Source organism: Halichoeres trimaculatus, unplaced genomic scaffold (assembly GCF_033239565.1).
Source record: "Halichoeres trimaculatus isolate MK-OKI-2021-1 unplaced genomic scaffold, fHalTri1.1 fHalTri1_scaffold_9, whole genome shotgun sequence".
Taxonomy (NCBI): domain Eukaryota; kingdom Metazoa; phylum Chordata; class Actinopteri; order Labriformes; family Labridae; genus Halichoeres; species Halichoeres trimaculatus.
In genome coordinates, this window is record NW_027437188.1 from 22,906,223 (window position 1) to 22,922,949 (window position 16,727).

At 37.6% G+C, this 16,727-nt stretch overlaps 1 protein-coding gene across 3 annotated transcripts in view; it reads right to left on the reverse strand.

Annotated features, from left to right (window-relative positions):
• Window positions 1–7,901, reverse strand: part of LOC141797694 (vasodilator-stimulated phosphoprotein-like) — a 31,264-nt gene extending 23,363 nt beyond the window's left edge. For all 3 annotated transcript variants that reach the window (XM_074679321.1, XM_074679322.1, XM_074679319.1), the window contains exon 1: window positions 7,422–7,901. In XM_074679321.1, the coding sequence (XP_074535422.1) occupies window positions 7,422–7,426 (5 nt within the window). In that variant the 5' untranslated portion in view covers window positions 7,427–7,901. The remainder of the gene's footprint in view (window positions 1–7,421) is intronic.
• Window positions 7,902–16,727: the final 8,826 nt, after the last annotated feature.

A 16,727-nucleotide genomic window follows, 5' to 3' on the forward strand; every position in this document is an offset into this window, starting at 1 on the left:
TTACTTTAAGTGATGTGCTGGTTTCATATGGCTCTTTGAACAACATACATTTTAAACATGGCTGACACAAAAAGTAGCTGGCAATTATAACCGATTGGTGCAATATAAACTGCCTATTTAAAAAACTGTAGGAGCAACTTTTCCTTAAAAATAATTTAAAAAACGGCACCTTTGCCAGAAAATACCCTTACAGCCAATAAAAGAATAGGCATATTAACCACAAACTAAGGTCATGCTGAGGTGTAAAAATCTGTAGGTAAAAGGCCTTACTCATGTTACAGGACATCAATTCTACTTGTATAAACTCTTGAATTCAAAGGGATGTTGCCAACCTTCCTTCTCTGTGTTTATTTTTTGTTTTCTCCAATAAAAACATTACAAATATTTTGCATCTGATAAAAATCTGTGCCACATAGTGGACTGAAATGACCACCACCATTCAAAGTTATTTCATACACTTTGAACATACTTAGGCTATACTCATTTATCCCTGGTCTATCACTATAAATGACGCTTATTACTACAGAATCCCCCCCTTGGTATGCTGGAATGTTTTGACAGCCAAAACAAAGCTTTGTGTAGACAAAACTCCTCCTAGGAGCAGAAACTGCCAGTTGACTAAAAATAAGAAGTTTCCTAAAAACAGGAGGTGGCTGAACTGACTCAACTTGTCCACTCTCCACTAAGTTTTATCTCCATAGTTGTGTGTCAGAGTCAGAGTGTGTGTCTGTGTCTGTGTGTGTGGATGGGGGGGTTTAAGTGGCACACTAAATGTCCATATTTGGAACCGTCTCTCCTCTTTCCCTTCAATGAGCACAAATCCTTCTACAGTTTGGAGCTTGTCCTCGTTGACATGGGCCAAGAGAACAAAACAATACCTCTACCTCTGCAAAGAAGTAAAATTCACTGAGAGTAATCTGCTGCTGTGTCTTGCCTGCTTTTTGTTTCGCAATGTAAAGTCAGGGCCTGAATATGTTTTAAGTTAGGGAGCAAGATTTTATATACTGCTCTCATTCATTAAAGCAGAGAGTGGAGCAACACTTCCATTCAAAGAGGGAATAACACAATGATATGTTTAAATAATTGCCCTCAAAGGTTGACCAAAGTCAATGATCAGGAATCTTTTCAACTCACAAGGTTTTGAAGAAAAAAAATGTATTAAAAATAGATGGTGAAACAACAGGCGAATAAACAAGCAGTGATACAAATGTGAATACATTCGTAAGAATAAAAATGATTGGCCTTGAGTTTGCAGAATAACCTAGAAAATACTGTCAGACCAGCAGACCACACGTAGAAACGCTAAATGCTGTCAATGCGTTGCATAACACTCCTAAAAGGTTTTCTTACAGAAATACGAGAAGACTGGTTAAAGTTTTGTTGTAGTAGTGTCACAGATTATATCAGTAGGAGCCTTGAGAATATAATCTGGAGTCAATGTTGAAAACTTTAAAAAGAATCAGTCCAAATACGACCTAAAAATCCCAACCTTCACTGGTAACTTGTTTATATGATTCCAGCTCCACAATGTGATAGAAAGTACTGGTTTAATCCACAAACAAATAAGTTATGTTTTAGCAGCAACTGTAAGGCACTGTGGACAATGTTTCTTTATTTGTATTTCTTTCCTCGTTCTTGAGATCTGAAATACTTCCAATGCAACTCCTGTTGCATTTTCAGCCTCTGCTTTCAGCTCAATATTTTCTGAGTTTCCTTCTGTTTCTCTTTTATATTAGAGTTATAACTCCACAACATGTGGAGCTTGCCTGCTTGTTTGATAGTTTGGCGAATAAGTTTGATTGGTTGTTACACATGTAACGTGAAAGTCTTATATAAAAGGTCTTATTTTGTCGCCCTCTCAGAGGCCCATTCAGAGACAAACCACATCACTGTAGGACCAGTTAGTCAGCACAGATGCTTAGGTGAGTGAATAGCAACTAGGACCTAAAGTTAAAAAAGACAACAACTATAAATAATGACACATGAAAGTACTGACCGCTACAATATCAGAAAGATAAGATGATTTGAGAAAAAATTTAATATGCATTAATTGTTGGAACAAATGTTGATGCAGTAGATCCTCTACAAGCTTTACAATGAAACAGGAGGATGTCTCCTTTAACTATTGTACACACAGCTTAAATTTGGATGAATTACTGAACCACTTTCTCAACTGAGCCAAACTGTTATACTTCTATCCAAATGACTGCACTCCTGTGTCAACATTCACATACCATAGGCACAAGTAACAATGAGCATGATGAGGGAAGCCGCATTCCAGTCGCTCCCTATTGTACAAGGTGACATAGAGTGTTAAGGCCGAAACTGGGGGCTGGCAGGAGTGATATTCAGAAAAATTAAGACCAAAACATGGATCAATGATGGCATGGAGGCGCAGCTTTAAAGGGCAGGACCGCAACTGAGTACTGACAAAGAGATCTAATCCTACACATTAAACACTTTTTGACATTAATAGTAAGTTCACTGAGCTTCCATTTCTCCTGTAGTTATCAAAAACCCATATAGATCCCACAAAATTAAAAAAATCTCTGAAAAGCTCAAACTAAAACTTTCCCAAGTGGCTTTTTTACACGTTCCACAGGATGGAGTCTCAGAGGTCAAGACATGGCGTAAAAAGGACGTTAGAGATGTCACAGTGTAATGTTTACTATGTATCCTAACTGGTTGGTGAAGCAGAGTCCATGACACAAAATAGATCTGTATCTTCACTGACTAAAGCTACCTCTGTAGCAAGAAAAGATGCGGACAGCAAGCCCTGTAACTAATTTCACTAAGCTAAATCAAAACTAACATTATCTTGAGAAGCTATAAAGAAATTGTGAATTGTTGTAAAAATGTTATACATTGGCAGGATCAGGCTTCCTGGACTGACAACATGTCAGAATCTCCTCTGACGTTTCCTACTTACTTGCAATAGTTCCTGTGTGATATACTGCAACATTTAACAGCCTCAATTTGGCACAATACACTTCAATTTTTTGGCAGAACTGAAAAAAGTCTTTTCTATCCTTGAAAATGTTGCAACTTTTGTTTAACTGGAGGACTGCAGAGTCTTGCATGTCCCACCACTGCTTAATCTGCTGTGTTAGGGAATTCTGAACTGCCATGTGTAAGATCATCATCTGAAAGACCAACAAAAGAAGTCAATGAAGAGGAAGCAGATGAATAGTGGCATTGATGTTGGTATAAAATGCCCCACAAACTGCGGAAATGCCTAACCTGTGCGTGTGTTTGTCATAAGTGTGTCAGCCAGCACCAACAAAGTAACCTCAATCACCTATGTGTCTCTGCTGTTGCAACACTTGTGATAACTGTTGAATTTCTGTGTGAGAAACTTGTCTCCAACTGCTTTCAGAGGGCCAAAACCATAGCTCCTATCAGAAACAGTTCAAATCAGAAAAACAGAGAGAAAAAGAGACAGAGACAAACCCCTCAGTTGGCTGATTCTGAGGCTCAGCTCCTCCAACAGCACCAGGCCTCAGTGCAGCACACACACAATCTAAACCAACAAAATCACAGAATAACCACAATGAAACTTAAAAGAAAGAAACTCAAAGCAAACTGCTGTGTTATGTAGCTCTGAACGGAGCATGGTAGCAGAGTGCTTAGATACTGAGAAAGAATGTGTCAACTCCATCAGTGCAGACAGGTGTAAACACAAGCACAGCAGATATGACACAATCAAAGAATTTTTCACTTAAATAAAAAAATTAAACAAAAAAACGTGTCAGTTTGAACCTCAAAATTCAATGCAACATGGGCTGGGAGAAGTCAGAGTCAACAACAGAGGTGTCTGTAGGTGTTACAGTCTGACACACATTCATCACATCTCCTGAGTGGTGTTCTCAGATTCTAATCGTGAGGAACAAATTTCAGACAAACCAATGTAATGTATACACTGTACAATAGTGATTCAAAGGCCTATCAGGCAACACAGTTCATCTTTCCCATGTAGCCAACTGACTCATCAGCCTCTTACACATCGCGACTCTAGCAGAGTTAAGCCTAAAGCCTTCTGCATCCCACCCCAAAGCGGGGTAACATTGGTGTTTCAGTGAGCGATTATTTCACATCGCATTAATGCATTGAAGAAACATGAGAGGTACGGCTTATAAACTCAGCAGGGGCCCTGTGCACACAAAGACATACACATGCCAGTCTAAAGAAAGGAACGAATGGATGAATGGATGGATTATATATTGCCAGGATTCTGGCACCAATAGTATTTCTTTAACAGTCACATGCTTGATTTTTACCTGAAATTGTAAAAAAAAAAAAAAGTTACAAATAAAATTATCACCGGGATAGATTAGTAACCTTTCTTTTCTGTGTGCCATGGCAATTAACAAAACTCACACAAAATTTTATCAAGCACCAAAAACAGAGCACCAACGAACACATGCAAAACCATGTCCCTAATGGACAGGCAGCATCTTGTTTAAAACTGTGTTAAAAGATCCCAACAAAACACTAAAGGAGTGGCATAAACCTGCCACCTCTGCTGTGGTGCTCTGTAGTCAGTAAGCCAGTTGTGTCCACTCACTTTAGTCATTCTAAAAAGTCAGAGATCCAAGCAGCTATGTTTGCACCCGCACTGAAGAGTAAAAATTACCTTGAGGTGAGTACAGCTATTTCCCTTTGACATTATTTCAGCTTACATTAAAAATGTAGGTGCGAAACTAAATGGAAGAGTAACTGCAACCAGACGTACAAATATCAACTCTTAATCTTTGAACATTTGGACTGTAAATCAACAAAAAGACTGAAAATTGATCTGATACAAAGCAAAACTTAAATCAGAAACACAGTGGGGACAGTGGATAGAGAGTACTCAACCCTACTCACACTCTCTGCCTGCCTCCCACGACACATCAGAATAAGCACAAATAAAAGCAAGCCTTGCCCCAGTGCCAATTACTGGAAATGATGTCAAATCTATGAATAAAATGAAACACAAACATAAATGCTGGTAAAACTCACAAAAAGCTTCCACAACCGTCCTAATTTACTGACCAAAGAAAAACATCACAGGACACAAGCCAATATCCAGTTTATCTGCTTGATGTCTTACAAAAACATTAAAATTATGTCATGAATAATGTGTTATTTTCAAATTGGGTGGGCCAGTGCCCCCCAGATTTAGGTATGGTTAGGTTAGAGTTACTGGATACACAAACAGCACTGTTCCACTCTGATGACTCAAACACTACACATCACTACCGCCTCACCTCATGACACCTCTGTTACTGCCTCTCAGGGAGGATCAGAGACAGAACAACTTGAATCATAATTGAAGCATGCGTTACACATAACTGTTTAGATTAGAGAGTGGTACATTGCATTTCTGAAACACAAACCAAAGACTCAATCTTGTTTAAGATGCTATTAGAAACAAGGAATTACAGATCACTGGGACTGAACAGCCTTTTTTATGTTGTGAGGATTTACCAATCCATGTATTTACCATAGAATGTACCAAAACATCTACCAAGCTGGGAATTCCAACAGTGTTAGATGGGGATGAGTCATGATTTTCCAAATTGGAATAATTCTTAATAGTTAAAAAAACAAATTGAATAGTTCATGTGATCACATAATTTCATCTTAAAAATGTATTTCTTTCGAAGTTTATAGATGCACCAGGTACCAGTCACTAAATAAAATAGGTGCAGCACTGTGAGATATAGAACTAGAGAAAAATCAGGTGACCTCTGCAGTACCAATAATGTGAGGGCAATTTTGGGCTTTAAAAAAATCAAAAAGTAAACTTTGAAATGCAGCAAAAAAATAGTCAAGAATTCATATTCCAGTGTAAAAGATTAAAAAAAAGAAAAAATGGAACTACTCACATTAATGTCAGAAAATACTGGAATCAAACTGACAAACAAAATCCACTGGTTGTGATCACTGGTACATGATCTGTGGATGCTTTTAGCTCTAGCAGTGCACTGTGTGGCGTGTAACTCATGTCACAGTCAAAGATCAGAGCTCCATATAACTGTAAAGCTCTCCTTCCACACTGGGTTGGCTATCTGCCTGGCAAAATGTACCAACTCACTGGTGTGCCAATGACGTGGTATGTCTACATGGTTGCTGTTGGGGAACAAAAACTTTCCTATGGATCAGCACTTTGTCACTTATACCAACTTCTCAAAGTCAGTATTTAGCCTTTTTCTGACAGTGGCATCAGATCAGTGCATCCCTAAAGGAGAGTCTTCAGTAGTGTCCTAATAAAGCTTTGCCTTTATACTTTTATAGTCCTAATGTGTGATTTAAATTGTGTTGAGGAAGCATGAGGCACCATGGGAGCTTCACACCACATCAAATATACACATACGCACACACACACACCTATTAAAATGGTTCTCTCTACCTTACAGTGTTTTTATTTTTGTGAAGTGGGCCTAGCACACATAGGTTTGCTGCTTTATAGAAACAGACAATGCAATGCATTTAGAAAAATAATAAAAGAAAGCTAGTTACAAAGGTTTTAATCAACAATACTGCACTCTGTTGTAGCACATGGCCTACAATTACACTTGCATCTGCAAAGTTTTAAGCATTACTGCTGTTCTTTGGAATTTGAGCAAGAGAGGTAGAATATATGGTTAAAATAAAGAGTTAAAAAAGGAGGCAGTCAAAATAAGCCCCATCCTGCAGCAATAGTTTCAGAGCAAGTAATTGCCAACTGCACAGGCTGGGACAGGATGTGGAATTTGAGGCCGTGAGCTTATGGCATAGCATTTTTTTTTTTTTTTAAGTACAACAACCATATGCTCAAAGAAAGAAACAGTAGCCGTTGGGCAAAAATATCATACAAAAAAATAACAGCTAACAACTATTACAGACATTAACTGTTGCTCACTGTTTAATTGATCATTTTCTTCATTACAGTACAGGAACATGTTAAACTGCTAATGCCACTGGAGCAAATGGACAGTCATTATTATGAAGTGACTGGAGCGGATTCAAAACTATATTTTTTGTCATTTGGCCTGCTTAAAACCCTTATTTTGAAAGTACAGTCTTATCAGAGGCCACACCTGAGCAAAAAGGTCTGAGCTTCTAGAACGACCTTGGACACGAATACTTCCTGACACACCACACATCAAGTTTTTTTTTTTTTCCCAACAACATGCCATAAAATCCTGCTACAACGTTTCATGTGCAACCCTGTTAGTTAAACAACCCCAAACAGCGCGTGAGAATATTTCTGAAAGAGAGAAACATAGTTGGTAGTGACGTAAACAAGCGTTGTAGTGATTTAACTACTCGGCAGGACTCAAATACACATAAAAGGGTCCTGAATAGTAAGTAGTTTTCGTGAAACGGTTGGCCGAAACATAAAATGTAGACTGGAAACACAATGAAGATGAAGGGATTTGCACTGCTTTACTCACCTCATTGTTCGCCAGAGTGGAGATCCTCTTCTCGGTGGCAAGTTTAGCCGACTTCAAAGCTGAAGCCGTACTTCAAAAGTCAATGTACTGAGAAAAAACAGACAAATTTCGGCGGAAAACACGCATCTACTCCCTAAAACACGGAGCAACCAGTAACGTCGAGGAGTACACCTCGACGATTTCCTGGTTGTGGTGGAGTGGTGGAGGAGGGGGAGGGGGGGTTGGAGAACAGATACAGTGGTGAAGCGGGCTTGTCAACTCCAATCAGTGGTTTCTACAAGCCAAAATGAAGAAGAACGGCTAATCAGAACCCACACTTCTAATCCCACTCGTTGGGTTGAAAAATGTATCGGTTCCGGACTTTTATCCGCTCATACAGTCGTACAGTCGGTCGGTCGGTCTGTGTGGTTTATATTCATTGGAGTTTGGCCCAGCGCGCCAGCTTCAAAGTAGGATTAATCCCATGGTGCGTTCACGTTCGCATCGTAAATAAACCTCTTCCATAACCCGTGTTAATCCCAAACCGGAATATAACGCTATTTTTGTTTTGATAACGGGGTGACACAAGGCCTGTACTTGAGAGACGTATTTCTGACCTTGTTCTTACCTAGTTGAAACATGGTTACAGGAGCAAATTGTTGAATAACCCCACCACCACCCGCCTTGTACAAGTTCTGAAAGAAAGACCAAAAAAACGTATTGTGCTAACTTTCTTTAGTCAAGTTATATGCAGGCACACATTGAAAATTATGGAAAACTATTTCAGCTAAATGAATTAATAAACGGTAAGTCATAATAATGGGCTGCTTATTAGTTTGAAGGTAAATCAACCACATCTCATTTGAAATTAAACAGTATATTTGTGTCCTTGAATACACGATTTACATGATTTTTGTGCACCTTTGCACAACAATCACGTAACTTCTGCCACTGAATTTAACTTTTTTTTTTCAAGAAACTTTTTTCCATCTTTGTTTTCCAGCATTTTTAAATTAAGAAGCTTACATTCAAGTCATGAACATGTGATCAATTAGATATCAAAATACAAGGTATGCTTCTAAACTTACAAAGTTTCAAGTTATCCGATTTTTTTTTAGCCAAACTAAGATGCAAAAGATGATGACCAAAACTTTGGAATCAACCTTTAGGAAAAAGGTTCAGGTCAAGATCAAGTCTAACCAGGACTCTTCCAGAGATGGACACCTGTCTAAACTGAGGAATCAGGGAGAATTGCCCCAGTCAGGGAGATGTCCAAAAATCTGATGTTCACTCAGAGCTCCAGCAGTCCTCTGTGGAAACAGGAGAACCTTCCAGAAGGTCAACTATCTCTGCAGCAATCTACTATTCAGGCCTTTATGGTCGAGTAGCCAGATGAAAACAACTCCTTTATAAAAGGAACATGGCAGCCTGTCTGGCGTTTACCAAAAGACACCTCAAAGACTCTTAGATCATGAGAAAAAAGTTCTCTGGTCTGATGAAAAGAAAAGATTGAACTCTCTGGTGTGAATGCAAAATTTTGTGTTTGAAGGACTCCAGGCACTGCTTATCTCCTGGACAGTACTATCCCTAGTACAGAGAAGCATGGTGATAGCAGCATCTTGCCATGGGGATGTTTTTCAGTAGCAGGAACTGGGAGACTAGTCAGGATTGAGGGAAAGATGAATGCAACAATCTACATAGACATCCTAGATGAAAATCTGCTCAAGAGTGCTTTTGACATCAGACTGGTGCAACGGCTCATCTTTCAGCAGGACAACGACCCTAGGCACACAACCAAAATATCAAAGGAGTGGTTTCAGGACAACCCTGTGAACATTCTCAAGCATCCCAGCCGGGGCCTAGACTTGAATCTGACCGAACATCTCTTATGAGATTGAAAAATGGCTGTGCACTAACGCTCCCCATCTAATCAGATGAAGCTTGAAATATCTTTGAAGGAAGAATGGGCCAACAAACACTGACATCATGAAAAAGTAATGTCCTAAAAATAAAGCTTAATAAACAAAGATTAAATTAAAAAAAAAAAAAAAGTTTTAAAAAAACAAACAAAAAAAGAAAATAATTCCTGGATGTTCTCTGACCTGATCCAGAAATCTGAAAAAAAAGTGATGACCTAGAAAATTATAAAATGAAATTGTGACCATGGACTGAAAGCAAAACCCATGAAGGAAAGTAATGACACAAAAAAAGATCAAAATTTTGATGAAAAAAAAGTTGACCTTGAGATAAAACAAAAAATCAAGATAAAAATGTTGATGATGAACCTGACTAACTAAAGATTTCAAACTTTGATTCCTCAGTCCATGACACCTTCTTCCAGTATTCAGTGGCAGCATTTACAACCAATTCAAGCCACATTTTCTTACTCTTAAATTTCTTGAACGGCTTATTGAGATGATGGTTGCAATTAATAAACAGCAGAAGCACAACTGTAGACAGTTGGGAATTTCTTGTAGGTAACTATTAAGTGTTTTTCCTGTGAGCCACCCATCATACAAGCAGTTGACGCTCAGAAACAAATCTTCAGATTCTTTTTTGTTCTTCTGTCCAGAGTTTCGGAGTATCTTTTGGTGATGGAGGGAACTGAACTCTCTAAAATCTTAACTTTTTTGCGATTTCTCTCAAGGAAGGACCTACATCTATAAGAGTAATGATGGTCTGTCTCTCTTCCATTGCTATTTGCCTTTTCGTTAGTGTTGGAGCTGTTACATTAGATTGTTTGATATATGTATATGTGTTTGTTATTGTAAACACCAGGGGGCAATAAGCACGGTGCCAGGCAGTGACCTCCCAGGAAATCTATATTGGTAGGGGGTGTGTCATTGGAGGTTATGCACCTGGAAGGGGATACAGGTTTTTACTAGGTTGGTGAGACGTGATGAAATGTTTGTGAACAGTTTCTACTCAGTAAAAGATGCAAATTGGATTTCTGAGTGGAGCTTTCTTTTGACCTGCGTACGACCCAACTGGAAAGGTGCATCATGGCGGTTTGTTAAAGTTATTCCCCAAGTTTATCCTTTTAGTTTCTCTTCCTTTTTCTTTTGACAAATAGCCACTACATTTAGTGTTTGTATTTTCATTTTTTAATCAACACACTACTTTCTGCAGTTCAAACTATGCTCACAAGGGTATGATACCACAATGTGTTACAACACTACTTTATGGAGAAAGTGAGAGTTTTAAGTAATCAAAAAATTTGGGTATTATATATATATATATATATATATATATATATATATATATATATATATATATATATATATATATATATATATATATATATATATATATATATATATATATATATATATATATATATATATATACACACACACACAACAAAATAATAAATATGTGCCTTACTATTTTTTCTGCTTCTTTGTGAATCAATTTATTTGAAAATTCATAGATAACACCAATAATTACATTTAGCATTACATTTCAGTAATCATCAACAAACTCTTAATTTAGGGCAGCGGTGGCAAACATCTTACCCTGGGCTGTGGTCTAATGTATTCGTTAAGCACTGTAATATTGAATATTTCATTTTAGCTACAAAAGGAGGGAATTTGTGAAAGCTATTGAAACTTCTCACCACTATGTGTCACCATTGTGCCCCTATCTGGATTTAACAGGATTTATTGTCTCTTTCCATTTTGGCAAATTTGTTAACTTGAGAACATGTAGACTCTAAACCCTGGTCTAAGATGGTAAGATGGATCACAGAAACAGTAAACAAAAGCCTTTAATGATATGAACTATGTTGATCTGTATGGACACAGTGTGGATGGGTTTTGTGTTTTACTGGACTAGGGTTGCAGGAACCCCTTTCTTTGCAGCAGGATAGGGTGAGCCTTCAGAATCAAAAGGGGTTTTAAATTAACATAAACTCCTGCTAATTTTGAACAGGAACCACTGGGTTAACTTTGTCAGAGTAAACGCTTGGTGACAGATACATTTTAAATGAATAGGGCCCACCTCTGATTACAAGCAAATACATCTCTCTCCAGTAAGTTACACCAGGTGAACATGGATAACAGAATCACTACACATGTTTGTCTGGATGTGTGAGACCGAAAACACACCTGCTAGCTCTAATTCAGGGGTGTTATGTCCTAAAATCTGATTTTTTCTTGTTTACAAAACAAGTCACATAGCAGGTCATGGAGTAGCACTCAATTAAAAGCAATACCAAAGCCTCTTCTCACCTTTTTCAAAAACTACAACACACAGCAAAGCCAACCAAGACAAAGTTTATACTTGTCAAAAAAAACAACAAAGTCATAAATCTGCACTCCTTTAGAATAAATGCACAGTCTCTCCTTTTTTTCACAAGGGAAGTTAAAAAAATCATTCCCGACAAACAGAATTAAGATTTCTCTTTTTCCCTTAATAATAATAATAAAAAAAACAGGGCAGAGCAGAACTCTTGAAAACCAAAACCAAATTTATTTTTTTCTCTTCTCTCTGTTACATCAAATTTCACAATTTCTTCGTGTTTTTCAACACTCCTCCCTCTCTCCATTTCTTGTCTCAGCTTGCTTCCCCAGAAAACAAGAAAAACAACGATAAAAGTCTAAGAACTTAACAGATTTGACCGATACACAATCTTTAAATCATACACTGTTTATTGCAAGGTCTAATGTGTACAAACAAAAGTCTGATGTCTGGTCTTTGTCAGACAGAGCACTCCACAAAAGGGGTGGACGGTTTCCTACTCCAAGTAAACCAAAAAGCTGTGGTTTTCCAGGTTATAACACAGATCTATGATGAGTTTGAGTCTTGTTTCTTTTCAGAGGATGTTATGGGGATACATGTGGGGGTTGCAGAGGTGTCAAACTGTCAGCATGAACAAAGATGCAATCTTGCTAACACCCAACTGGCTAAATTGTTTTAAAATCAGTAAACAATGAAGAAACATCAAAACCTGTTGAAGATCTTGTATTTTGAAAACAGATCTAATAGATTTCTAATGCTAGTTCCATTTCAATCAATTACAATGTTAATGTCAGAATTACAGATCAATCAGCCCTTATTTTTGATCAAACAGTGGTTGCTGTAACATATTGAACTACTTTACATACTTTCTAAAAAAATGATCTGTAAGTTGTACTATCTTTATTTTCTATGACAAAAAGAAATGAATCAAAGTTAATTTTGACTAATAGTAGTCAAAAAGTTGTCAAGTCATATTTCCCCTCTGAATGGTGGATTAAGTACAAAAAAGCAGCATAGCATAGATTGATTCAGGAAAAGAACTAAAGCCTCAAAAATGGTTTTTATTACAGTTCTCAGGTTCAGAAAAATGCTCAGAAAGCGCAGACCTCCACCAAGCATATAGTGCTTGTCATACAACACTTTAGTCCTACTTTAATGTTATACTCCTTTTCAGCAGACTATCTGTTACAATTTGGTGTTAGTAGTAGGTTTGTACAATAATTTGTTACCTGACAGTGTTAAAAATTATGATGACCCAGGACATATTTCATATACTGGATCATAGTATCCAGAGTTTTGCCAGGACCTGTATCGTACTTTTACATCTGTCAGAAAACAGCCCTATCTCACAATGATAAAGAATCCTGGATTCAGACGGCCTCCAAAATTTAATCATTTCATCCTTACCCTGTTTTGAACATTTCCTGTAAATTTCATGAAGATCTGTTAGTAACTTTTTGATTAATGTTCACAGACAAACAGATAAACTCTCCTAAATAACATAACCTCCTTCATGGAGGTAGTTGAAGCAGCTGTTGTGTGACACAGTGTACACAGGGGGGCAGTACAGTGACATGGTTATCTCCCAACACGTCGCTCCAGATGTGACTTCCCTATAGAGTAAAAGAAAATCTAAGATGTTTAACTTTATGTTTTATGGAAATCTAACTGTCTGAGTTTATTGTAAGATTTCCATTAATTAATATGTTTAAAAAAATCATTGATAAAGTCCAGAGAATTTTGAATTGTGACGATTTTTTTCTTTTAAATTACAGTTTATAACAATATAAATTTAAAAAACAAGTCATGCACGTTTCTGTCTGTGTTTTAATTATACATCAAAGACCGGAGAGAGCTTAAAATAATTTCAAAGGAATACTCTGTATATTCTTTGACAACATAAAGTGGAAGGTGTAAATATTTAGACATGATGACATTATGATGAGTTTCTTTTTACCTTAATAGTTTTAAAAGACTACAAGTTTACACCTTCCTGTGAGTGACACTCTTGACAAGGTCATGTTAAAAGAGAAGCAGAGATCCTCACGTGTTGTTCTCAAAATACAGGTTCGGGTTTCATACATAAACAATAAGTCAGCCTGTTGTTTTCTCCTCTCACCTGGGAATTTTTCACAGGTTTTTCAAGCCAAACAAAAGAAGCAGACAGAACCCTCCCAAAACCCCCTTCCCTTCAGAAATAAACTGGTTTATTTTATTCATTTGTATTTTTTTTTCCACAGGAAGCGAGACCCAAACTCTGTACTTGAAACAATCTGCGTCATGCATTATAATGTACACTGTTGAGCTTTGTTTTTATATGCACCATTGTAGTCTGTGCCATCTGTTGAAATTATAAAAAAATCATTTTAACCAGGAACATTGCAAAATTGGCATTCTGTTGAGGTAAAAAAGGAGAGGATTCTGGCTTTGGAGACATTACTCAGTGAGGATCAAATCTCAGCTCAGCCTTTGATGAGGGCTTCACTTTTCTGCCTGTGTTTAAAATTGGAGCATCGAATTACAGTTGTGCTCTCACGGGTTTTGTGATGCAGGCCAGATTGTGAGATTCAGATGTCTGTTTGTTGGGTCTGGATGCTTGAGTTTGATCAGATAGAGACGTCTTTATCAAAAAAGATCTACCTGTGACAGCTGGTCCGGGGCTATAAAGTCCCAGAGCACAACGACCTACAGCATTCAAAAAGCTCAGGAGAGATGCACAAATGTTCCTTGGTTAAAAAAAAAAAAAGTAAGGCTGCTTTTTCTTAGTTGTTTATCGAATAAATAAACCTGTGCTCTGTGCTCCTTTCTGCAGTCATCCTAACCCCAACTCTTCACTGCATGTTATCTCATTCTGTCTCCTCTAAACTTTTCCAATAAATCTAATAAAGGGCAAACTGTCGAAACATAACTTTAGAAAATAGTTCACCTCCAACATAAAAGGCTGTTTTAAGGTCCACACAATGATATATAAAGACGTTTTTCGTTTACTTTATGACCAAAGTATAAAAGACTTCATGAAGAAGTAAATCAAGAAGTAACACAAAACCTTTAGCATGTTTTCACATGAGTAAAGTCTTGTGTTTTGTGGAGACCTCATATTACATCTTAACACAACTTGCAAGTGCAGAAGTAGAGCACATGCCTTTACATGAACAAAATGGGTCATTTTCTGGGTGGGATTGGTAAAATAAGGAGAATGGTTAAGAGTTTGTCTTAAGTATTCATTTCATGCGTGCAAGGCCACCTGATCCTGTTTGCAATGAATGCCACTTGTCTACGGTAAGCATTTCATATTTGATTTCAGCTCTACCTCATCACAGGAGCAGGTGAACAGCAGTGAATAGCAAACACCTGCAGCCGGTCATGTTTGTGAGGTCTGTTAGGGGGGCAGGAAGGGTGTGTGGCTTAAGTTCAGACGTGAGTGTGACATGTGAGGCCAGAGGCCAGGGAGAGTCTGCAGTAAGTGACGCATGGTCACTGGAAGTGTGAGAGGAGGGTGACTGTATGATGGGTGGGATGTGAACAACTGACCCAGGCATACACCTTTTGAATTCCTTTCCTTTGTTCACTTACTAAACATTAATATCAATACGAAATGAATACTAATACACTGACAAGTGAGTGGTCACTAGTTCAACCTTGAGTACCTGGTACTTCCAATCCTCCGCTCTGTAGCTGGGCTGCTAGTTTGTATTTTTGAGTCTCCTGGGTAAGGTTTGACTAAGGCGACTACAAAACCTCATATTCTCAAAATTGAGGTTTTCTTTGATTTTTTTTGGTTCGTGTTGGTATTCAAACAACACCCAAGGACACTGAGCTGCAGGGGGGCTGAGGGTGTCCTCGGCACTCCTTGTAGTCTGATGGACTCCCAGAGGTGCCACCCCAAAAACTCTGAATGTGACATTTTATTTGCCTTGCAAGAGGAGGGACTTTGCATTTTAATGTGTCTCATTTTCTTATGTGTGTACTTTCATTTGTTAACTTGAAAATATTTTTTTTTTGAGTCCTAAAAAATTAGTTTAAGACTGCAAGTTGCTTTAAGGAGAAAAAGATTTGTGCATCATTTGATATAAGTAGTCAAACTAGACATAATTAGTAGGGATGTCCCGATCCGATCACATGATCGGAATCGGGGCTGACCAAGGCATTTTTTTGCGATTGGAGATCAGGGGAGAGGGAATCAGAAAAGTCCTGGGGCCTTAGTTCTTGTTTTTAATCAAAATGTATATAATAGCACATCATCATTCATTTTAGAATAGAACTTTATTTGTCATTATAACAAGTACAGCAATATTGTCACACACATACAGGGTAATCTTGTGGTGCACCACTGAGAAGCTTTATTTTTATTTTGTTGATCCAATGCTGCACTAAGTGGAGAAAAAAATCTATATCCATGTTGGCTAGAATGATACCTTCATTTAAGAAAAATACAAAAAACTTCAAAGGACAACTTGTAGGAGTTTTTTTTTCTTTTCTTTTTTCTTAATGCATTGCTGAAAGATCCGATCAGGAAATATCAGGATCAGCAGATACTCAAAATAAAAAATAGGAATCGGATTGGGAGCAAAAAAAACGGAACATCCCTAATAATTAGTCTATGAATCACTTTGCATCCGGCAAAACGCTGATGTAAACGAACAAGAGTGGTGCTGCTCTGCATCAATTTGCTTCCATAACTGGGAAGAATGATGGATGGATACTGGATACATGGATACTGAGAAATAGCATTTTGAAATAATAACCTTTTTCTGTGCTGATTATCTCATTTTAAACCCAGGTTTATGAACAGGCAAAAATATAAAAAATAAGATCATTTACAGATCACTTATAAAGTCCTCACAGGGCCTCAAAGTTAGTGACCCAGTTAGGCCAACTCTTTCCAAAGACATCTCACCATCCATGTAAAGGAAAATCTAATGTCTTCTTTTTAAACTGAAACATCATATTTGTAAGCTTTAGATCTTCTTGTAGAAACTAAAACACTCAGACTGAACTCAGCCTTAGAAATATAGACTGTAATGTACTGGGGCACAGACTGCTGTTTCAATGTTATTGGATGACACTTCAATATGATCTTTTAACCAT